At 36.5% G+C, this 26,681-nt stretch overlaps 1 protein-coding gene across 1 annotated transcript in view; it reads right to left on the minus strand.

Annotated features, from left to right (window-relative positions):
* The window catches only part of LOC141433952 (C3 and PZP-like alpha-2-macroglobulin domain-containing protein 8), a 227,403-nt gene that overhangs the window by 129,389 nt on the left and 71,333 nt on the right, over positions 1-26,681 (minus strand). Inside the window, exon 2 of the mRNA XM_074096103.1 lies at positions 6,547-6,650. Coding sequence (XP_073952204.1) covers positions 6,547-6,611 — 65 coding nt within the window. The 5' untranslated portion in view covers positions 6,612-6,650. The remainder of the gene's footprint in view (positions 1-6,546; positions 6,651-26,681) is intronic.

Genomic DNA, 26,681 nt, shown 5'->3' on the forward strand with positions numbered 1-26,681 from the left:
AATTAAATTATATTGATGTCGATGCATTAGATGCTCTAGTTCTGAAACTGATTTTTTCAATGCACTCCGAGAAATAGGTTTCAAATCAAACTGTGAACGTGAAAGCTAGCCGCAGTATTTCCGCTATCGCATCGGTAAGATGCTTCGTGGTTGACATCTAAGATTATCTCGGTACATTCACAGCAAATTGGACCGAAGGGAGGAAAATTGAGAAGGCGTTAACCAACGCCAAACAGACGTATTGAAGAACCGAGCTGGTTTTTCTATGAAAGATCTTTTGGGAGAGACTTATTAAAAAACTGTTAAGGATGAAGAAGTCAAGTAACTCAAACTCGAAGAAAATCAAATTGAAAATAGCGTTTATACCTGCTGAGCTGGCAACGTTGCATTTTTGTTAGTTTTCTCAATTATTCCATAAAAATTTAATGAAAATTAATAATGTTGTCTGATAGAACACTTCTTAATATATAAGTTCATTAACTTATATTCTTATTAACTTATATTATTACTCCAATAATTATTCGTTATAGACTTTAATTTTCTTTAAAAAACCGGTCATAAACATAAACTCGTTTTTAAGGAATATAAAAGTTTATCTTGAATAATTATTGGAGTAGACACATTAACCTATATATAAAGAAGTGTTCTATCAGAAAACATTTTAATTTTCAATAAATTTTTATGAAATAATCGAGAAAAACTAACAAAAATGCAACGTTGCCAGCTCATCAGGTATAAACGCTCTTAAGCTATGCCTAGCTTAAGTAAAATCTATCACCGGTTCAAAAAACCTCTGTTGAGAAGATATTGGAAAGCAACTCAAAGAGGTATATTTTTTACTTTAACACTTGTTTTGTAGAATCTTCTTTCTTCTTTCTGCGTTAAGCATTAAGAAGGTTGTAATTGATGGAATTATCATCATCATCATATCACCTAAATTAGGACGTCCACTGTTGTACAGTCCACGTCATAAATGAGTCTGTACCTTGTCGCTTTCAGTCGTTACACAATTTCGTATGGCTTTTCAAACATGACGTTAAAGTGACAAGGTACAAAAGTGATCACTTATTTATGACGTTGACGTATAGGCCTCCCAATAGACCTCCAGTTGCTTCGGTTGGAAGCAACCTGTATCCGTCGTGAACATTCGGCTTTAACTAGGCCATCCGTCCATCTCGTTGCTGAAAACAACTTTATTGATAAAAATAACTATCTTTCATGCAAATTTCATAAATAATAATGGAACTGTTTTCCCAAGAAAAGGTAACAAGTGGACATCATTTTAATAAAAACTTTAGAAACATCTTTGACTAACAATTACCTGAATTTTTGTCAAGCTATGTGTCTACTTCTAAAATAACAAAAGATCCAAACGATTTTAGCATAGAACATTTTCACATAACAAGGAACCCCGAAACTTGGGAAAAGCTTAGCCCCTAAGTCCCTTTTGTAAGCAAACTCGCGAACTTGTTTCAATTAAATAGATGACTTTCGAAAATAAATCGAGTTTTCTAAGCCTCCGCTGAAGTGATGTCGAGTAGTAAATTTTATTACTAAGGGAAAATGATTAATTGATTTTCGGTGTCGAGGGGTAACGTGCAATGGATGACAAACAACGTTCCCGTATGAATTTAGGGGTATTTTATAAATCTGATGTGGCACAGGTCGATTAGTTTTCTCGATCGAAATCCGCACTGGGCCTGCATGGGAACTACACGGCTCTCTCATTCTGCGAGGAGGCCTGAGTCTAGTAACCCCAAATGTTAAACCACATCTTCTTTCTATTATTGAAATAAGTCTTTGTTCAAACATTAATTTTTAATAAAAAAAATTGCAACTACTTGTATTTTCATCCAAATACATATCCGTACTAAGTTCCAAGTGGATGCGATAAAACAATTTGCAATATTTAACTTTACTAAACATACAAACATTGCAATTTATATAAAAGCGTGTAACCATCGAAAGGTTAAGTTTTCGTAGTAAACGCAAAAGCTATCCCTTATGAATCGACCTTTAGGTCGTAAAAGTATTCAAAACAAATATTTTTTAGCGTCACATTATTTCGGTACACTTGACTTTTCCCGTCTCCTTAGTCAGCGTTTTTGTGACGGACACCTCCCTAATGATTCCCAGACAAGCTCTCAATGACACCACCCTCGTTATGAGTCTATTTGACGTTTTTGCTTCGTAAGGATAATAATTGTACTTTATTGTGCCGTGTACAAATTATTTGTGACCCACTTCTGAAAAGGATGGATGGAGGAGCTAAAATATTTTAATTGCTTATTCACCTTTCGTGGACTGTAGCTATACTTATGTTGATATTTTATTGTGATTTTGACCTAAATTGTTATTATGCTGACTGTATTTTTTGTTCATTGTTACTTGCATTGTTATCCAACCTATAATTTATAGCAAATTTCAAGTTAGTCCGACTACTGGGATTTAAAAATTTGAAACAAACAAACAATACTTATACGAACTGAAGTAAAAGCTTGTAAAAATTCTGACCCACATTTATCAATTGCTAAAACCATTCTCGACCTACTTAATTAGGGTTAATTCGCTTTTTTTCATCATTATGCTGAGGCAATAAATAACCACCAAGGCTCTGTCAATAGACTGAACTCAATTAACATTCTAAGAACAGTGACGTGTACCTGAATAAGTTTAGCGTGGGAAGTGAAACCAGTGGGAAAAAATCACAAAGTCCCCAATAATCTCAAAAAAATACGATGAAGTGCAAAAGTATGTCTTTATTTCCCATAATCTATCGCAGCACCGCGATCACGAATTAGATCTAAGGGATGGTATAATGCGTCGAAATATCGGAAGCTCATTAATAATAATATTTTTTTGTAAAATAAACATTTTAATACGCTGTCGATACTTTTAGTCAACTGTACTTGCAATATATTCTAAACTGCATATCCATACTAAGTGCCAAATCGATGCAATTAACCGTTCAAGAGTTACCTCTCGCGGAGACAATCCTGGACAAATCAACAGAATTTCACTACCATTATTATATTGACACTGGACTGTAAATAAGTATGCCAATTTTCAAGTCAATCTAAACACTGGAAGTGGGTCAAATTAGACTTCTAGGATTTGATTATAGACAACAGATCAAACTAACTAAATACTAAAAGCTAATTATTAATGAAGCTTTACTAGGTCCATAGGTGAATGGGGGAGGCCTATGTCCAACAGTGGACGTCCTACGGCTGATAATGATGATGAGGTTAATGATCAAACTTTTTTTGCAATGAATTTAAAACAATCTTCGTCTCAACTTTATTTTTCGAGTATAGGTACACATTGTTGCTGGCAACACAAGAGTTTGTTAGCGTTAATGTTGGCAGTTTTTTTTTCTCTTATACTTCCGGTCGCCCATCGGCCATAACATTGTTTTCTACGTATAATAAGACAATTCCGTCCGAGTTCTATATTTTGCTCTTTTCTAACTGTGTAAGTGTTGGTGTTTTGCATAATAAATCTTCATTTCATACAGTGCAAAGACTTTTTCTTGGGAAGAAACAAAACTACAATAATTTACAGTCCACGCTCCCAACACACATTGCTAATATGCACAGTATTTACACCTCGCGGTGCTTGACACGTTTTCGCTTTCGCTCCAGTGCCGCCTGCCCCAGAATCCGAATAAAACCGCGCCTTTCCCCACACGAGTGGCTTTCATATTTTGCGGTTCACTTTTGCTTTGAGGAGGTCAATCGTTTTTGTGTAAACTCTCCGTGTAAGTGCTCAGCTCTGAAACTTGTGTTACGTGAGGTAGAATCGTTACACAGAAGCTCCGTGATAAGTTGCAGCTTGCTACATCATTTTTGTACGATGTTATATACGCATAGTTATTAATTGAGATTTATTTTCATCTAGTTCATGCTCCTGGCTTCGCCTTTGTAATAATATAACGAGTTGCTTAGTTCCATACCCTGCGGGATTTTCATTGTCAAGGGATTATGATGTTTGCGAAAATTCAATTGTAGATAATTGAATCTCCATGATTTATAGCTTATCTGAATTCTGTAAAACAGGGACTTCTAGCACAGGATCTAGAACCAGGTATTCTTCTTGGAAGCATTGCAGCACAACTAGTGGTCCAAAAGCACTTAAGGTGCCCGTAGACCCTAGATAAGCCGACATAAATTAAACAACGTAAGAATTTTAACGGAAAAATATTATTTATTCAATTTTTCAAGTCGCATAATTATAATAGAAAACACAAAACACAATTTAAAAAAAAAACAACCCCGAGGGATATATAAAAATATCATAAAACAGTTTCACACGTTGCAAGGTAGTGTACTGTGGTTTAATTTTACAGCAGTGGTAAAAAACATTACATTAGTAATTTAGAAGGTTAAACGACAATAGATATTAGGGCCGAAAATGGACACGGAAAATGGCGTAAGAGCGCTTATGGAAAGCCTCGTTTGGAATTTAGAGACAGTTATGCACAATATCGATACAAAAGGTAGCAAAATAGCACAAAAAGGTATTCCTATCAGGTCTATCCTAGAAGTATTATACTAGTAACTATCTCTGCTTGATCATGGATACTAGTAACCAGCCTACAATTTGAGAAAAATTATAACAGCCTATGAGAAAACCTAGTACTTTAAGTATAAATTTTAGAAAATAAAAATAGAAATAGAAATATTTATTCGCTATTCGCACGAAACATAATAAAAATACATTGAAGAAAGAAAGAAAAAAACAACAATATGCGAAATCGCGAAGCGGTCCCAGCTCAGCATAGTGTTGGCCGTGTAGGCCAACGCTGGTCTTCCGCTGTGACCGCTTGGTGACTTCACGGAAGGCGACAAAATTTCCTAAAAAATTACAAACAAAAAGCAATAAAATCAAAATACAAAACTAATTACTTAAAAATAAAAAAATAAAATAAACAAAAACAAAACACACAATGGAACTAAAATTTTAAAAACATTATAAACACTCACCACTTACAATTTGCATTGGCATAGACCACCGACGTCGATATGACAAATTTTGGGAATTAGAATGGTATAAAAACAGGACTAAACGGTATTTTACTAGAATACACCAAGTAAGTCGAACCACATTGATATCCACTGTTTTTTTACTTCATCCACCTGGATCCTGGATGGCAGCTCGGTACCCACAGGGCAGTGGATACCGCAAACCGCGTCCTCCGTGGTTATTCGGAAGGAAAAAAACCGGCCAAGAGCGTGTCGGACACGCCCAAAAGAGGGTTCCGTAGCCATTACGAAAAAAATAAGTAATATTTTTCTAAGGATTTTGTCTTATACGGAATCTTCCAAGTTTAGGTACCTATATTTTATACCTTAGGCTGCTATTTACTCTAAGCAAACTTAGCCGTTATAGTTTTCCTCGAAAGTTTGATATACTTACTACCATTCTGATTTTTTTTAATTTTTCCACCCACCGGTTTAGATTTTAGAGGGGGGGGGGAGGACGCTCGATATTAATGAAAATTTGCACTTTAAAGTTGAATATCTCACTGAATCGAAAAACCGTTTTAGCATACCTATCCAATTTTTTAAAATACCTATCCAACGATACCCCACACTACAAGGTGACATGAGAAAAAAAACACCCCCACTTTACGTCTATGGGAGGTACACTAAAACAATTTTTTATGAAATTTTTATTGTACCATTTTGTCGGCATAGTTTACATATATATCCGTGCAAAATTACAGCTTTCTAGCATTGATAGTCCCTGAGCAAAGCCGCGGACGGACAGTCAGACAGTCAGACAGACAGACAGATATGGCGAAACTATAAGGGTTCCGTTTTTGCCATTTTGGCTCCGGAACCCTAAAAACCACCGGATTGTCGATGCTTACATCGGGAGCGTCATATCCCGGAGTACAAGTTGGGGTAAACCTCGGAATTAAAACGCCCGCAACAAAGAGAAAAACCTAACTAACACGACCCTAGGCAACAACGGAATAAAAACTTACCCGATGAAAAATCGGCAATGCTGGTAAAGCGCCTCTAGCACAGGCGTGCAGGAAAAAACCACCACAGACACAAATGGCAAAATAAACTTGCAGCACAAGCCAGTGGCACTTCCACCAGTTGAGGCTAAAATAAACAGGTAGGTATATCAGCACGGATAAAGCTGGGCACTAGGCACTTATTAAAGTAAAAAATTGCAGCAACGAGACGTGGTACTACACTAAACAACGTATGATCAAAGAATGGAGCCGAAACAAAAACGCCAACCGAACTATCGAATCACAGAATTATAATTTCAAATTTCAAATCAAAAACCAAATAGGTACGTAACAAAAAAAGTTAACAGCCAGCACAAACCGAACAGTAAAAACGCCTGGAAAACGACCGAAAAGTATGCAACATAAAACACTCATGCAGCGTTGTAATGCTGCAGCATTTCTTATGCAATAAACTTTTTTCATTATAACTTTTCATGCTTTAGGCTAGTAACAGGATCCCGTTGGGCACTTTTTGGGTTCAAAATACTGAGGATGAATAAATAAAGATAAAAACTTACGTGGTGCACTTGCCGGCACTGGCTATAGCCAGCTGCAGCGCAAAGAGTAGCGCCGCGGCGGCCATGTTGGAAACAGCCGCGACGTCAGCGCATTACTGAACGATCTGCAAAAAAAAAGAACGTTAATTTAGAAAAAAATATATATATTAGGGATTGATAGGTCGAAGCATGGATATTTGATTCATATTTCTTAGTTTATCACTGATATCAACGCCAGTACTCTACAAATTCTCGTAAACATAATATCTTTCCGATTAGTTTTTCATACAAAGTCTTCCCCGGGCATCAAACTTGTAAAACTCGCATTAATGACACATAAAGCCGTTTTACAACTTCCTGGAGCCCGATGACCGGAGGACAATTTATCGCGGCCTGGCATAAGGGTGATACCTAGCAACTAAAACTAGTCTAGTTAGGATCCCGTTAGATTTTATAACCACTTTGCCGTTGAAGAGGAAACTTTGGTAACGATTTAATACCGTGTTACGAGTATATATCATGTCGTTCAAAATACGATGTTTTGCGAACAAAACATATAAACCACTCTAATTATAAAGTTAAACAGAAAACTTTGGTAAAGATCTCATTAAGTAAGTTTGTTATAACTTTTAAAATACAGTACCTAGGCTTCCAAATTGTTTTTAATACATGCTTAGTTGACAAAAGCCTATGTTAACAATCATGTACGTAGTTTCCGTCTTTCAATCATATTATACAGGTATCCAATAGTAGATTGTACAACAAGAGCATAAAACGAGCCATTTTACTCGAGGCGTTCATATAGCCACCCGAGTCGGTACGGCGAGGGTGGATAAACACGTCGAGGGGAAAATGGATTTAAATCTCGAGTTTTACACTCTGCTTTTCACTTCGATTGAGAGGAAATTAAAAAGCAACAGTAGAAACAATTGGTTCACTTACTAGATACCTTTAATTTTTATGCATTGCTATATAATTATACATTTGTAGTTTCATTGATTTATTTTGATTGGTTTGATTGATTTTTAGTTTTACATACTTAATAAAAATTATCACAAAAATATATAGAAACTTATAACTGTTTTATGATATTTTTATATATCCCTCGGGGTTGTTTTTTTTTAAATTTAAAGTAATTTTATGTCACCTAGATCCAGCATAAATACCAACTTTACGAGCATGAGAAGTGAAAAGTTTTTTTGCTGACTGTACTTAAATGCATTGTCGTTTAATTAAACTACATATCCGTACCTACCAAAATTTTCAATCAATGATCGGCAGCTTATCGGCTGGAACGAGGTTAAATTTCAATTAAGAAACAAGTCAAAAACGAAGTAATCCAAATAAAAGCTTGTAAAACGGGTAGAAGGTAAGTTTTGTACTTTTCTTAACACTAATAGTAATTAATATTGTCTACTAAATACAACAATACAAATACATTCGTACCTATTTAATGCTTCTGTCATCATCTTCATCATCCAGAAGATATGGAAGACGTCTTTTACTAAACAAAGTTCTTTTTTCTAAGAATTCTCTCACCATCACTGTTTTACCTACTAGAAACTACGCAGCCAGAACTAGAAATTCAACTCCATAATGAAATTCTTGCTTTTTTTCTCGATTTTCTAGAGCACTATTACATTTGCCAAACTTAACGCGTCAATACACCGTCACAGTAATTAAGGCGTTTAAGACGACACTCGGCACTCATCCAACTTTGCCTGTTAGACGCCCAGATCCCTTACAAATTGCTCTCCCACTTTAAGAGTATATGAGTCGTTATTATACTTGTCACGTAGTACATCTCGTTGCGAAATAATAATAAGGTCCGTGAATCCTAGCGGGTGGAGATAACATTTTTATGGCCTTTGACATTTTAGTACCTGCTAGAGGATGCGGCTGACGTAGGAGACTGACATTAGATATTTCTGGGTTAGCGATTGCAAGTTTTAGCGGTTCATGTATTTTCGATGACTCGCCAAATCAATACAAAATCTTGTATTGCATTGTAAAATATTTGCACGATAGCGCTGCCCATACAATTCGGGGAATAAAATATTACTATAGGATCCAAAAATATGTTCTTGTAAGAAAAAGAGAAAAGTGATTTTTCTATTGTGCGTCACCACGCAATACGAGGTAATATTTTTCACTCCTCATGCTCGTAATCGTGTTTATGCTGAAGGCGAAATAAAATTCCTTTTAATGCTCTAGTGCATAAAGTAAAATCTTCGTCTAAGACTACCTTGGTGTCAACAGCCACAAACAAAAAAGTTTCTACATATCATTTTTAATTAATATAAAACTAAAACTTCATCAAATCAATCAAAATAAATCAATGAAACTAAAAAATTAGAATTATATAATAATGCATGAAAATAAAAGGTATATAGAAAGTGATCAATTGTTTCCACTGTTGCTATTTCATTTTCTCGCAATCTAAGTGAAGAGCAGAGTGTAAAACTCGAGCACTAAACCCATTTTCCCCTCGACGTCTATCCGCCCTCGCCGTACCGGCTCGAGTAACTATATGAACGTCTTGGGTAAAATGGCTCGTTTTATGCTCTTGTTGTACAATCTACTATTAAGTACCCCTTTCCTAGAATGTTCTCGATTACGGGATGTTTAACCTCTAGTCTATTTTCTACGAGCCGTTTGATACCTACTGTGCTGGAGTTGATACTAAGAATTCAGTGAAGCTGCAGGAAAGTGTTACGGTACAAAGCACAACATTAGAACTTAGGTAGGTATAACAAGTACAATAAGCGAAAATAAACACATACAGACATACATAAAGTAACAAATTTGGAGTTGAAATAAAAAATACAAAAAGACTCCAAAAACCAATCTTAAGTACAATAAGGTTTTCCTCTAATAGTATTTTTCACTTCTCATGTACGTAAACTGCGTATTTATGCTAGATGTAGGCGACAGATAATGCTTTTTTATAATCTCGTGCGTAAAGTAAATTTTCGTCTAAAATCAGGCGCCAACAATCAAAAATAAAAAAGTTTATAAAATATGGTTTTGTATTAACGAATTAATAAGATTATACGATTCTAATAAGTAATTATAGGTATAGCCGCGCATGAAAATAAAAGATGGAAAATCGCATTGCTGTTGATTATTTTTCTTGCAATCGAAGTGAAAAGCATTCTCTCTGCCTTTCACTTCGATTGCAAGAAAAATACTATATTAAAAAATACTATATACTCGTACTTGTTCATAAAACCCATTTGACTCTCGACTTAACCTATCAACCCTCGCCTGCAGCTTGCATGGACATAACGAGTCAGGTAAAATGGTGAGCTTTACTCACTTATTGTACAATCTGCTATAGCAGTGATGGACAAAGTACTGCCCGCGGGCCAACTCCGGCCCGCGAAGGGATTTAAGCCGGCCCACCGACGTTCCTTCGATGTGAATAGTATCTACCTATATAGCCCGCGATCATAATGTAATATAGTTTTTTGGCAAAAACATAAAAATAACGTACCTATAAAATAAAATGGTGTAATCCTGGGCCTCCTCTAAAATATCTGTAACTTTCTAGCCCCCCCCCATGAAGAAAGTTTGCCTACCACTGTGCTATAGTAACCGGAAGCTGAATCTCTGTATAAAAATCATGATAATGATAATGAAGCTTTTTGTACCCACTAAAACAAACCTGGAGGCCGGAAATCGAAACCAGTCGCTCATCATGCGTTATTTTTTCTATTGCTCCCTGTGTGAACTCGTCTTAAAACAAATCTTGTAAACATTTATACGTTTATAGATAGAGTCATTCACGATGCCGCGTGTCGTGGTTCTTATTACAATGTCATTAATGGCTAATTTTGACAAAATCACGCGTCTTCGTGGATGGCACTAGGTATATTTTATTTGCACTAAAGTTTACCGATAAACTAAACGCCTCAGTCGCAGGCTACTTGCAAAAGTTACATCAAATACTCAAAACTAAAACTAAACTTTCATTCCCCGTATTTTTCTTAGCCCACAAATTTCCATCAAACACTCGAACATCGAATTTCCCGTCTACACGGCATCCTCGAGTCGAGGACCCTTATATAAACCTTAGCACACAAAGGTGCTAAACAGTTAGGGTTGGCTCTCAACGCCATATGGGCTTGAATTAGGGCTCACCCAGCTGCAGTAGACAGGTAAAACATAAATCTGGAAACCTTTTTGTAACACAAATTACAAAAGTGGTTAAGTGAGCGAAATGAGGGCTGAGCTGATGGACTTTACACTGTGTATGGTACGCTGGAGGACCAAGTTAATGTTTACAAACAAACAGACTTAACAAACTTTCGCATTTATAATATTAGTAGGATAGGATTCAATTTATTCATGTCATCTCTCGTAAATCGACCTGTACACATATTTTTATATTTCTGTTTAGTCTATCAGTCAAATTATCGGAAAATCTTTGACTATCGGAAAATATTGGACTCGATTTTTTTTCTTTGGTCAATCAAACAAAAAGTGACAAAAATGAAGCGCGTGATTGGGGAGTGGGGCCGTGACGTCACTCCTTATTAAAAAGTGTACAGTCGGAGTAAAGAAAGGTTCGTCACCTTAAGATCTATTTTCCTTTGCTCAGTATGAGCAATAATCTGCTTTACCAATTGAGTATGACATACTGCATCAAACTGTCAACCTGCTAAACATAATCTTGTTTAAAGGTGACCATAGCAACCCTACCACTACACCTTGGCACTGACAAACACTGACAATACGGTATTTGACTACTCCTGAATTTGCCATGTCTCATATTTTTATATGAAAATATAGGTATACATAAAGTGTTTAGCGAAAAGAAAACATAAACCAGTTGAAAATTGAATTTATAGTGATTTTTTGGAAAATCTATATACCTTTCTCTTTCTCAAACGCTTTTCTCTATGCAGCAAGTATGGCGCTACTAGCGTGTGACGTTACATGCCAGTATGTCTTTCTCTATCTAATCTTGGATTTCAAACCTTTAGAACTTTGTTATTTGTAAAGGTACCTTAAAATTTGTTTTTCTATTCGATAACAGGCATTGTAAAGTTTTAATTTATAATACATATAAAAAATAGTCAAATACCGTATAAAATAGAACATTATTTGATTCAAACTCTTACGACGCTGTTTATTAAAAATATTTGGTATTGATATGAACCTAGATGTATGTTAGAGGTGTATAATATTTTGACCCTTATTATCATGTCAAGTAAATATAACTTGATATGCCCTTGTCTACTTAGTGCTTTGGTTTCAAAACGTACTAAGAGTCTATGACTGTATAAAGGACTCAATTTAATAACTGACGAAGGTTTTCCTACTCCCACTGTACGCAAGTGTGACGTCACACGGAACTTTAACCAGCAATATGTCCATATTTTTTGTTTAATTGACAAAGGAAAAAAATACCTACGTGTCCGATATTTTTTGAAAATCTAACTGACGGAATAATAAATTATATTTTTAGGAATCTAGCTTATCATACCGCCGTACTAGCCGTTACCCGCGACTCCGTCCGCGCAGAATTTGTTTATCGCTATCCCGCGGGAGCTATGCAATTTTCCGGGATAAAAACTATTATATGTCCTTCTCCGGAACCTACACTATCTGTATACCGAATTTCATCACAATCGGTATAGTGATTTGGACGTGATGAAGTAACAAACAAACAGACTTACAAACTTTTTAATTTATGATATTATATTATATAATATATATCACTATATACTTCACTAGATAGGTGAAAATACCCAATATTCTTAGTAAAATACTACTTACCGTACCGTACTTACGTACCTACTTTATCGGAAAGCAGTTGCCTTTAAAATATTCAAAATCCGTTGGCACGATACAAAATATACAGCAAAAAAAAGTGGGGCACACACTGCTCGGAGCTAGCGTTAATACGCTCCTGACACGGTACGTTCGAAGTTTCACACTTATGGCGGCAACACACGGTAAGCTCTTTACACTACAAACTGCACAATTATAACTGAGCGCTTTTAAACTTTCAATCTTCTTCTAAAGGTAGGTAGGTACATAAAAAGTTATAAACTTGTTACAAGAAAGATAACGTTTTTTCCGCGATCCGCAAAGATAAAATAACAAAGTAAATCAACGTATGTTAAGTGAGCAGATATTTAACAACCTTTTTAAATACGCGGGTTAGTCTTTAAAGTACTTTTCATCACACTTGCTCGTAAACAGTGTCATAACATGCAGGCTACCTTGGTTGCAACCCCCCAAATAAAACCCTCGGCCTTAATGTGCTTGTCATGAAACCAAATGAGTCATTGCGCGTAAAATTGTCATGAAGCCCAAGGTCGGTAAATGAGTACTGATGGTGCTGCGCGCGCTCCTGCAGCAGGTAAGGTAAATATTATGCGATCGTTAAAGCGTCTTCGACTTCGAATAGACTCTCGTTCGTAATTCCTTATTTACCGCCCTTAAGACACAATGTACTATTGCGCTCAATACATGTGAATCCATAAACAACAATAACCAATATAAAATGACAATTTTACGAATGATAAACAGTCGAGTAATCTAATATTTATAAATAAAAATATATTTTCTGCCGAAACACCATAATGCTAGTTCTGCTAACACACACTACACACTTAAAATAAATTAAACATTTTTAACTACTACTAACAATATCATCTTACAGGGCCTCCTCTGAGTTTGACATGAACGCACGCTTATAATCAACAATAGCGAAAATTAACTGATACAATAAAAACACGGCTATAACTTTAAAAATGAACCCTTTGCATTCATGCTCTCTCGCGTAACACCTAACATTAAGATCGTAAAAAAATTGCTAACGCATCGGGCCCGCACGCACCGCACATCCGTATATTTTAAATCCTACTTTGTCCCTTGCATACCTCTACTCTTCTGAAAATAAGTACCACTTTAGACTTTGTCTAGTGCGGTGAAACACACTAATTTTCACACCCTTTTGACACATGGGACACCTGAAAGCATCCCCTGGGCTTACACGGGAGAAGGGGCGGAAAGTGCTCCAAGGGTCTGTAATTAAAACATTAGTAAAGTTTCCGGTGAAAATATTCAAGGTTTCGTTGGCTCACTGTATACGTAATATGGAAGTTTTGTTAAAAGAAAATAAAATTACATAACAAATGTTAGGTTCAGTCACAGAATAATAAATACCGGTTAAGTTAAATTTTCTTCCTCCGTTTTTGTCCTACGATATGTAGGACTTATATTTATTTGTTTATATTGGAACCACCTATATAGGTACTACGTGTATCTTAAGGGGGTACGGTCCTTACGTTTTGCATTGTTTTACGCAAGTCATCAAGCATGTCGATAAAACACTACCTACGTGATTAAGTCCGGTCAAAACCCAAAGAAGCATCCGGTATTAACATGAAACAAGAGTTCCTGGCGCAATCATTGTGAAAGGCGTTTATCTCCCTATAAATTCAAGTCATCTATCAAATATAAAATACAGCGCCAGGAAATTGTTGTTGTTAAATTTATGTTCGTAAGCCATTCGGGGAACGGAGTCGGTGGGGCGTATTTGATCTCGGAACAGCAGGACTACTACAAAACTCGAAACTCGAATTTCGTGGCGTGCGGTCCCTCTGACACTTATACTATTTAATACAAGAGCGAGAGGGTCGGTACGATACGAACTTCGAGTTTCGAGTTTCGTAGTAGCCCTGCTGGACTGGTGGAAATGCGAGTTTACTGAAGGTTTCCGATGCTGAAGTTGGCAGGTAGGTGGATTTTAAATTGTGAGAAAAGTAATGTAGGAAACATTCTTGCTCTCATCGCGCCTCTAGTAGACTATTTCCCCAGATGTTTTAACCTGCTCATTCAATGCAAAAACGCTGCCAATAATGCCCTTACGTGGATTATATTGAATTGATCGATAGAGGATAAAAAACTGTTTAAGATGAATATATTCTTTTCACACCTCTCGCCCTGACGAGAGGGAGCAAAGTGCAACTTTTCTGTTCAAGGCTTTTCTAAATATTTTATTGCAAATGCCATTTTTTGAAGTTGATAATTGTAAAGCCACGCCATTTTCTATGCTGGTTGTTCTTTAATAATATTTAGAATTTTTTTTTTTCAAGTTTCTTAATGCTCGGTGTGAAAAGTTGTATGAGCCACTCGGGAGCAAAGTTATTTTCACCTTGGGCGTTAACACTTGAATCCCTCATTACGCTCAGGATTCTACTTTAGAATCCCTCGCTACGCTCAGGATTCTATTGTAGAATCCTTCGCTACATTCTGGATTCAATGGACGCCCTCGCCGTAAATACACCATTTTGCTCCCTTGTGACACAAATATCTATTACGCCCTTTGAGCCTTTGAGGTATCGAATTTTCCGTGAAAAAATATCTATCTAACTGATGGTTAACACCGCTTTTAAAGTCGACGCTTAGTTAAAGATTTAAGCGTACAGAGGCTGGAAATCACTTTTTTATTCTATATAATGCAAAGACGGACTTTCTGCAAAGTAAAGCCTGGATCAATCAGGAATTTAACGTATCTTTGGTGCTAAAGTACATGCGCAAACTCCACCACGTCGCCCGACGCTCAAGAAGTTTGCCAGCGACATCTGTACCAACTCATTTCTTTCAAATGTTTGTGCTACGAACTACGTTACGCTTTTACGAATGCTGTAGTAGCTATAACACAAAATTCAACGAGGATCCAGGATTACGTACAGTACAGGTATTATATTATTTGTCTTAGTTCATCCCAGCCTATATACGTCCCACTGCTGGGCACAGGCCTCCTCTCAGAACAAGAGGGCTTGGGCCATAGTTCCCACGCGGGCCCAGAGCGGATTGGGAACTTCACACACACCATTGAATTGCTTCGCAGGTTTGTGCAGGTTTCCTCACGATGTTTTCCTTCACCGCAAAGCTAGTGGTAAATTTCAAATGTAATTCCGCACATGAATTTCGAAAAACTCAGAGGTGCGAGCCGGGGCTTGAACCCACGACCCTCAGCTTAAGAGGCGATAGGTCAAACCACTATGCCACCACGGCTTGTCTTAGTTACTTTTTTAAAATTTGGATTGTTGGTAAAACAAGGCAAGTCCAGTCTTGAACTTGCATTATATTCCAAGCGCACTCCCTTGGCAACTTTACTCGTAATAATAGATCTATATCTTTTGCCGTTGAAGTCAACAACGACTAATATTCTTAGTATTAAATTGGCTCCCATAACATTAATATTTTTGATGGATTTATTTTAACAGCAACTTCATGTTACTATTTTACCAATATTGGATACTTTGTATTATCGTCCAAACTCATTGTACAGTTGCTGCATCAAACTGATGACAACTCTTCAAGATCGAGTAGCTGACAAAACCGTTACTGACATCAAAGATTTCCCCAATTAAGCAATATTGACAGATTTGACAATGGTAACTCCGAAGAGCAAGCTCCACCTGTCACGAACCCTCGTCGTCCCTAACATGAATATTCATTCGAGAGACAAATCATACACGGATATTACTAGTCACGAAGCTAAAGAAAAAGGTTTTTCCACTAAAATTTTCTACCAAGTCAGTCGGACGGTTTGACGGTTCGCCAGATATCCGTACAATTTACGAGCTGATAAAACATTACCATGCATACTTGGTCCACAGCAATACACCGCGTCGCCCGCGCGTGATGGTAATTGGTACAGGGGGAGGGAAGCGCGGGAGCTCACGATAAAACGGTCATGATGTGAAACTTGTCTACCAAATGGATTACCCCGATTAGGTATGAGCGACCTATGACCCGTATAGGTTGACGCATGATTAAATCCTAGCTGGGGTTTTTTGACAAAAGATTCGGGACCGTTTAGGACCATATTGTTTTTACCGACGTTCCGGGTTTTACGTCGAATTGCCTTTGAAGATTTATTTTAGAATAAAAGTATCGCGTGTCAAGTTTTCTCATGATCTAGACTAAACATGGATAATGGATAAAACAAAACATCTTTTCGAAGTTACAAATCAGTTCCATCTGACAAAAGCTCAAGTTTTTCGGCGAATAACATGCTGGCGACATGTTATTTCTAAACTTCTAATCTCTTTTAACCAATGCCAAATCTTTCCAATTACATTTTAGAACAAAACATATATATCTCTTCTAGCTTTGAGGTGTAAAAACAACCATACTCTTACCATTGTAGTAGTAGTGCTCATAATACACATTAAAAGTAAAACAAAATCCCGTCGAAACTCAACTTAACCATTAGAGCCAACTCGCAGAGTAACTGAACACGCGTTCCGTTCTAGAAACGACCTCATACATCACAGCAGACTTCACTCCTTTTCCGTGTTATCAAAAGTCCAATTCCATTGTAAAATGGATGAAAGATTTTTATTGCATACCCCACCATTAATTTAGGCGGGAAAAATGGGAGCCGCGAGACATGCCCCGCGTCAAACGTGGCCGCATAAATTTTTCAGCAGGGCCATTTGGGGCTCTGTCTACATTTTTTGCATGGGTACCAGGATGTGCCCAATTACAGAAAAGGCCTGCGGTGGGGCCCAAACGAAAATAAAAAACTGTGTCGTTATTTCTTTGTAAAATACTCTCTTCCTTTGCAGATTATCAAATAATATTTACTATGAAAAACATTTTCAAGTTCATCAAATTTTACTTCCAGTTTTGATTAAACAGAGACCAGAACATATGCAATGCAACTGAATAAGAACTTGTAACAATAGGTATTGTAATTTTTCTTCTGATAATTTCCATTATTTCGTAAAAGTCACGTCACTATGCCGTCGTGCTATGACTAAATATACGTTGAATAATAAGCACGTGAAATAATTAACGTACTCTGTGCTACGGCGAGCTGATTTAATGAACAGACATTTGATTGTCGCATCGTGTTCTTTTCTAAAATAATGAAAAACGAACTATACCAATCGCCAAAATATCGCGAGAGTTGTAGATAGCCTTCTATGATCGTTCAATTATAAATTCATAGCCACACGGCCCCGAAATCTAATGAAACTTGCAGGATATTCCTCTCAGCGTCTAAATAAAGCTTTACTGTATTTTATGTTTCTACTCGTATCTTTACAACTGAACTCTATCAAATACTAATTTAACGACGTAGATAATGAAACAATGTCGCCAGCCCCCATCAGTTGCACCGCACCGGAGAAGTTATACGCGCATAAACCCAAGAGCTTTATGTGGTACCCGACGATATTATTGTTATGAGTACTGCTAACTTTTGTCGGTGATTTAATGGCAGTTATGTGCGTTACACGCGGCGTTCCTGAAGTTTCATTAGAGGTGAGGCTTGGGTGTGTTGGTGTCCTGTGGAGCGTGTCGTTTATGAGAAACAGCCGGTCTCGCGTCGCCCCTGACTTCCTCTTTTTCGGCTAAAATTCTTGACTTTATCACCTTATGGGGTAGCTATCCGAAATTGCGTGAAGTATTACCCCCATACAAAACGAATAGGATTTCTTTTTGCCTTTAGGATTTTGGCATCGTCTGTTTCGTTTAACCTTTCGAACGCGGAAGGTATGTAAAAAAACTTGAGTTCTCGCCTCCTTTGTTACAAATAATATCAATAACGTGAATTAAGGCACCTGGAAAAATAGTTTCAATACACCATTGACACGAATGAATCAAAACAAGATACACCTATGACCCATCCACTGCTGGTTTAAGGGAAAGTATGAATAGTATCGTATTAGGAGTAGAAAAGAGTATTGCTACCTTCTATTTAGGCAAAGGACTTGTGATTCTATTGGGGTTGCTGGTTGACACGAGCGATGGTGAAAACAAAACAGTAAACTATCTCCCAATCCCAACAAATAACAGCAAAGCTTTGCAATTCAAGCAAATATCAAAGAATGATGGAGAATATGCCAATCCCTCCATTGCTACAACGAATCATATAGGTACCTTGTATGTACCTGTGTTTGCAAATGGTTTACTGTTTTATACAGATAAGAGAGATTATCATATTTTGATAGATATTTATATTAGTTGGGCTAGCTATGTATTAGTTTCATCCACAGCTTTCCAATGACCATTGATCGAATACTTGAATAAGTAATCACTGATCAGAGCCCACCGAATTATCTACTCCCAAATTATCGACCAATTTGAAGTACACTACCTACTACTCTCTGAACCAATACAATGTAAGATTCGTTTTTAGAGTATTTTGTATTTTTTATTTCAACTCCAAATTTTGTTACTTTTAATGTCATCCCGTAAAATCCACATCAAAAATACAAACTGAAACTGAAACATAGATGCACAGAAAAACCAGAAAAAGAGACCAGCGCTGGGAATCGAACCCAGGTCCTCAGCATTTCGTGCTGCGTGCTATACCCCTACACCACCACTGGACAGGAGTACAGACACAAATTTCTCCTATGCACCATGTGGTCTCAGCTTATTTGTTTCTTATTTTTCATCATCATCACTTAAGCGGCGATGGAGTGCTGAAAGTTTTTCGATGAGGGCTAAATCATAGATGTCGCTAGTGTCGCTGCTTAAGTAACTAAATAAGAAACAAACAAACTGAGATATGTGGTTCATAGGAGAAATTTGTGTCTGTCCTGTCCACATGTGGTGTAGCGGTATAGCACGCAGCACGGAATGCTGAGGATCTGAGTTCGATTCCCAGCGCTGGTCTCTTTTCCTGGTTTTTCTGTGCATCTATATTTCAATTTGTATTTTCATTACCATGTAAATAGATGTCTACACCAGATACACTGTATAGTATATTGAAACTAAGCCTTATTAAATTATCAGATCTTATTTTTATATTTTTAACCACTATTCCCACCCGCTGTGACGTGGTTTTTTGTATACGTTAGTAAGTAAGTCATAATCATCTATAGTTAGTTTAGAAGTCTTTCCATTGCAAACACGGCACAACCTAGGATAGGGTAGAGTTAAGGTAACGTATTTTTTTTATAAAATCTGTTATTAGTGTGTTTATTTACCTTTTTATCCACTTTCTTTGCCTAACTGGTTATCCAGTTGAGAGTCCAGAGTGCATAAATGTTAATAATTATTTTACTGGGTTTAGCCTAGCAATGCAAAACATTGATTAAATAGCGGGATAAATAGTTCTAACCTGTTGTTCTACTTTTACTCTGGAAGATTAAATTCTTAATAAAAATACGCAGATTTAAGCGTTAATTATCTAGTACCTTTCTCTTCCTCCTCTGAAACAAGTACTTAGCTATAACGTACCACAAGCCGTTTACGTCTTGCTCATACATCAGTCTAATGTGTAACTGAATTTCGAAGTATTAAAGTGTACTTAGTCAGAACAAACATCAGTCTGCCCTAATGTGTTAGGCTGAAAGTTGGGCGCTGAGATTAGAAGTTTGAGTAAAGCGTTGTTATAATCTTTTGATTATTAGGTGCAGCTTTATGTATTATATAACGCTTTTGTTTACTTACTTTCTTAGTGATATAAAGTCATTAACGTGTTAAGAAAATTACGTTCAGTAATACTAGTACATCAGTTAGATAGATCACGAGTATATCAATCAAAATAATACCCCATTTTGATTAAGACTTCATTCAATTTCTGGAAGGTCTAGATTGAAATGGTGGATTATTTTAAGTTGATAATACTCTTGATCTAGAAGTGCGATATACGACATAGCGCGTGTTAGCCATATTTGCGAAACTCGAGTATTTTCTTTGCTAAAATAGCCGCTGCCCTAATTCTGGTAAGATTGTTCCCAGGCAGAATGATGTAACAGTTTTATCCGAGCTAATCAACGGTGAATTGGAACGAAAGCCCGCACGCAGCGGCGCGGCGCGTACTTGCGCGGTTAATCGGGTTAGAGACGCGCCCGCTTTGTTCAACGCGTGACTAGTGACGCGCTTTGAATTCGATAAATGGTAAATATAGATGACTTTTGTGCTTTTTTTTGATTATATTTTAAGTTGCCAAGTTACCTTGTGAGATTTCACTACTTCTTATAGACAAATCATCGCAATACGGTATTTGACTATTTTGTATATGTTTTATAAATTAAAACTACACAATGCCTGTTACCGAATAGAAAAACAATTTTTAAGCTACCTTTACAAATAACAAAGTTATAAAGGTTTTAAATTCAAGATTAGACAGAGAAAGACATACTGGCATGTGACGTCACACGCCAGTACCGCCATACTTGCTGCATAGAGAAAAGCGTTTGAGAAAGAGACAGGTATATAGATTTCTGTATATCTATATTTTCATAATAATATTAAGATATGGCAAAATCAGGAGTTGTCAAATACCGTATTGTGACTAAGTATGTTATAACTGATGTACTCGTAGTGAATAATGTTTTTCCATCGCATTTTATCGGAAAAGTTTGTCTTCATTGCGCGCTTTCTCAATTAGCTTCTGCACTTATCGTTGACACTAAATAATAAAGTTCCATATTGTCACTCATTTAAATACAATAATTGATCGAGACTTCGGGTGCCGTCGTATTCCGATTGAAATCCTACTGTTCCCGATGTAAATGCATAATGCACTGTATCTGTACGGCATTTTTTGTTAGAATAGTATTTAAATTTTTAATACGGTTGCGAATACGATAAGAATCTGATTACCTCGTAAGCATCACACCACCAGCATGGACGAAAGAGTGCAAATCGATCGCAATCTATCGACATACTTTTTCCCATCCCTATGTGCTCCCACCGCCCACATTTCAGTGCAGGTGAGTGGTTGTAAACATGCCTCCGATAAGTGATATTAGCCCCGCGTGTCGCGTAGACGAAAGAATAACGTAGAGCGGAATTCTGCACATACCGGCGATCTGCGGTATTTGTTAATGTAATTAGAAGTAGAACTAATAATAGGAAGAATAGAAATGTGACGTGAGTTAAAAACGGTAGACGGATGTCTGGCTACAAAACCATGTGCTATTTTCCCGACTCTGTAACAAATTGCTGCTCATGTCGATCGTCGAAAAAATGTCCTACTTTAAAAAATATGGGATTTCTTAGAGTTCCTATTTTAAATGAATAAATATCATGGGACATTATGGATACCAATGGACACGAAGCAACGGATAAACGTAATTATTTATAAATACATACTTAAATACATCCCACTTATCAGAAGTATTATAAATGCGAAAGGTTTTAAGCCCGTGGGTTTGTGTGTGTAGTTTGAGTCCCGGGGTAGGACATGGGATACTTTTATCCTGGGAAATTGCATAGCTCCCGCGGCATAGTAATAAATAACCGAGTTCTACGCGGACAGAGTCGCGGGTAACGGCTATAGTATTAAATACATTTTTAATTTGTATCAGTCTTACTTAGAGACAAATTATTGGTGTCAACATATTGTGATTATGTTTGATTTCCGATAAGACAGCGATTTATTAAAATTATAAGAATGTAACTTGCTATTTACAATATTTAAAATAGTTACTCAAAACTAAACTATTAACTTCCGTTTAAGTACACAGTGAAAACACAAGTTCTTGCTAACTTAACAAACCCAACTTTCAATTATTCAGCATATGAAAATGAGCAAATGATAAGTACAAGAAATCTCAGAGCGATCTTAACGACACGGAGGAGTTATATAAAATTAATTGAAGAAATATGAAACACGGTAAATATTTAAAATAACTTTAAAAAGGCGAGTGGAAAGTGACATTGGACAAGAACATTTGAATCTGTATTTTTTTGCCTGTTTTGTAAAATTTCTGTTCCTTTTGAGTTCGTTCACCTTACTAGGTAGGTTGGTATTTTAGATACTTCTAAAATTTAAGTAAATAAGAAATAAGTTTACAATAACGATATTATTGTTAAGATCCGGCCTTTGGAGGGGGTTGCCAAATAATTTTTGCGAGTTCAATTTGAATGGCGAAGAATTCAATTTTCTAAGCAAACTGTGCGGCACGGGTTGCCAAATTCAACATCGTAGGTACAGTAGCCAGTCGTACAATCTTGACCGACCTTTTGCACTTATGCTACATCGTAATAAGGTTCACGAATGGTGAGTTGTTGGCGACTGTACGATCAGACTGTTGGCAAACAACTGCACTCCAATATCGAGTAAAATGGATAAAATATAAGTAAAGACACTTCGACTAAAGTGGACTTGTTCGTGATGGAAAATTTGTGATCCATTTTAGAGTAAGTAAATTTACCAGATGTTACTTAAATAACATCCCTGCACGGAAAATTTGGTACGAGTAAGCAATGTTTTACAATACATAATATACTTAAAGGAAACTATTTTAACTTACAAAATGCTTCAAATCGGTTCCAAAAAATGTATAAGATTCAATTCAATAAATACCTACAAGTTATCATAAAACATAAAAAATTATATTAATGTCACAAAATAAAAAACATAATAAAATTAACCTAAACCTATAATATAAACTACAAAATAAGACATAAACTACAACCTAAAAACCACCATTCGGCGTCGTACCCGGCTCAAAGGTGCCCACAACAACATCTAGTAATTTAAAAGAAAACAACTGCAGGTCGAATTCTTTTTTTAAGTGCTTAATCTTAACAGTATTAAATCCATAAAAGCCCTAATGCTGGCAAATAAGTAAGTAATAAATTACGAGTAGCTGTGAAATAAGAAGAAGAAAGATTCTCCAATCAGACAATGTGGATGAAGCATTGCTTTAATTAGAAACGTCGTATTAATAGGGCTCAGAGTACAAGTGAATTAGATTTACACTTGCACTCAGTAAACTTTACCGCCTGGAGAAGAAAACTATTTAATTTGTTTAAATTTCTCAATACACACAGGGACCACCCAAAGTCTATTCAGCGAGGTATATGCACCGCAGTGGAAGTATAAAGGCCGAGATACTGTTGAAATTTTGCTTACTGCATTTGCATTTGCCCTATTAATTGTTTTTGAGGACATTTTAAAACATTATTATACGAAACATGTGTCGATAATGATAATCTACGTATCGAGATAAAGTAGTAAATAGTGCATGACAAGAAAATATGTTACCAACCAAAAATACATCTTTTAGTTCAGAGGCGTGACCTTTTTTATCATTACATTTATCTCAGACGGTTTACTAATGTTTCGGCGAATAACGTGTGGCAACTTGTTTCATTTCGCAACTTTTCATTTCCCAACTGTTTAATATTTCTGAAACTGTAAATATTTCAGGATTTTTATAAAACTAACCTAACCTAACCTAAAGGGTTCTACACGATGGCCCTGAAATAAATCCTGAAATATTTACAGTTTTAGAGTTTGCGAAATGAAAAGTTGCGAAATGAAACAAGTTGCCAAACGTTACGTTGCGAAAAGGCAGTACTCGATCTCAGACGCCTACTTCTATTATGATTAATATCTCAAGATATCTCCAAACTTTCCAACTAACGAGAAACTCTCAAGTTACTTCACTCCTCTCCTTTCCCTTCACTACTCTTCACTTCACTCGAAGCTGACGTATCTATAGCTCCTCTAAGTTCATCAGTCAACGTCTAAATAACCAATAAAGACTACATCAAAAGCGAATTGAAAAAATTAATAACCCAACTTCCTGTTACTAAAAAAAAAAGTCATTTCCATCCCCCAATTTTATTCGGCGCCATTCTGGTATAACGTGGCAATCCATTAAGAGAATAGCTTCCCTTATCAACTCATAAATTTCGTTACTATCTGCTTCGCGTCAAATGGATAACGTATTGATGCTTTTGGGATAGGATTTTAGCTTTAGGCTGGCACTTTTAGTGTTAACTGTTTAAAAAATATATTTGTTTTTAATGCCTCGTTGAGTTTCTTGCCGAATTTTTCTCAACAGAGGTTTTTTGAACCGGTGGTAGATTTTTTTGACATACATAAGTGCTTATGCCTATATTGAATGAAGATATTTTGATTTCGACTTCAATTTTAACTTTGACAGAAATAAAATCTGTTGCTTCAGTTGTTTTGTACCCAACTGGATTTTACCCATGGCTTTGCTAGTAATTTAGGTCTAGCAGTTGAATTAAAATTCAAGGATTTTACTTAATTTCTTCTGGAACCCTAAAAAATATGTTTGTCATAATTGATATAACAACAATTTTGTTGTAATAACGTTTGATTTATTTCGATTTACTCGAGAAATTTTATTTCTGCGATTGTTTTATAAATCTTAACCAACCCAAACCATTATTAAGCAGAATTATTAATAATCATGTGACACTATTAGTTGCAAAACAAAATCTTTTTGAAAGTTCATTTTAATTTTCCGAATTAAGGCACCTGTTTCACGTGGACCCCTAATTACTTCGTACATCGTGGGATTTTCATAATCCCCCGCGCGTAACCCCAAATTCTGGTACACGGATCCCTCACATATCCCAATTAGGAAGTTAGGGTTCAAAACATGCGTGTGAACCCTTGTCACCTAGATTGATCTCCTTAATAAATCCTTATTTAAATGAGGGGTGATAGATTAGTTAATTATTTAAAGGTTTTGTTGGTGGCAGAATTAATTTTACATCAACTTCGAATTTGGAAATTTTATTTTAATTGATTGATACGCTCTCAGAGGGATAAATTAAACAGTCATTCGGGCTTGTGTTTTTTTTATGCAAATCATATTCCGGTTGGTATATTTTTTACATTTTGAAATATTATCGAGTAGCTTATTTCTTGGAATACGACATGATGATAATAACTTTATTGAATACGATGACTAGCTGACTTACTGAACAGTTATAGGTAGGTACGTGATGCACCGTATGGATGCACCTAAAATATTCAAATCGAATAAATCAACAAATCGAATGTGACATGGGACCCAAAAGTATAAAGCGAATAAAAAACACCGCCACCTCGTAATTCAAATCTTCAAGTTGCATGTTTGACTCCCAATTCTTCAGAATACGAGTAGATTATGAAAAACAACATACTATATAACATAGTAGTTAGGTGAGGTGTATTGAATTTTATATGAGCACATTTCTAGCCCGTGGGAATATTAAGGTAAGAAGGAGTCTACAGTATGTGTTTAGAGAGAATCAGTACCAATCGTCATTTAGCAAGTCCACACGAGGGCGATATGGAGGACCAGTTAACCGTGAAGGGTCAATAACGAGGCAAACTCTCACCGTGTTTGATTACCTCAAGTTGTTTGCTGAGGCCACATCACCCTAGGAAAGCTTTGATTACGTCGACACTAAATTCAATTACTAATTTAATAAAGTGGCTACAATGAACTCTATTGCGCAAGATATCGTATTAACGAAACGTTATTGAAGATATTTGACACCGCTTTGGCGATGATGTATTAGAAAACTTTGTCATCAGAATGAATACTTGTCAAAAATAAAATAAAACATATTTATGTGACATAAATAAAACACAATACATTAAACATTTAAAAATATGACTATGTACAAAAAATATATAAGCTAGCCTAACCTATAAATAAAAAAATCCATCCTATGTCACCGTCGCTGTTCATTGTGCCCAGAAGGCTGGCAGCATTCCCGCGTTGTATCGCAAGGCCTTTGCCCAAAATAGCTGCCAGCCCTCTGGTCACCTGAAACATCAATGAGGCTTTCGCGATATCGCGTGCGCCTGGCCTCCACGGCCCTAGGGTCTCAACACCAAACGGCGCAAAAAATATATATATAATATAGCCCTCCCCAAGGGCTGCATATTTGCGCCGTTTGAACTGTTCCTATTATTATGTTGAACGAGAAAATACCGTGAGACTCACTCATATTTAATGAAGAAACTGGATAACTCACGTCTTAAATCGAGTTTAGCTCGACATGTTACGGGCTAATTCGTAGCCCTTCTTCCTGAAGCAACGCGACTCGGCGGCTGCCGCAACACGCAACATATATCGATCTAAACTCGATTTAGGACTTTTGTTCGTCATTTTTGGTTCACATTTTGAAAATATAGCATTAACATAATAAAGTTAACAATAATAATAATTATATTGTTAATTAATTTTCCACCAAAAATACAACAGTAGAGACAGAACCAGTAAAGTAGGTGCATCATCAGCCGAAAGACGTCCACCTGATAAACAAAGGCCTCTTCCATAGAACGCCATGATGAACAACAGCTTTCCCCCTGCATCCACCAATAACCCTTCATTCTCACGATGTACTTACAATTAGTCAGTGCACTTAGTGGGAGACCTACTGACACATCATCTTCC

This window comes from Choristoneura fumiferana, chromosome 13 (assembly GCF_025370935.1).
Source record: "Choristoneura fumiferana chromosome 13, NRCan_CFum_1, whole genome shotgun sequence".
Taxonomy (NCBI): domain Eukaryota; kingdom Metazoa; phylum Arthropoda; class Insecta; order Lepidoptera; family Tortricidae; genus Choristoneura; species Choristoneura fumiferana.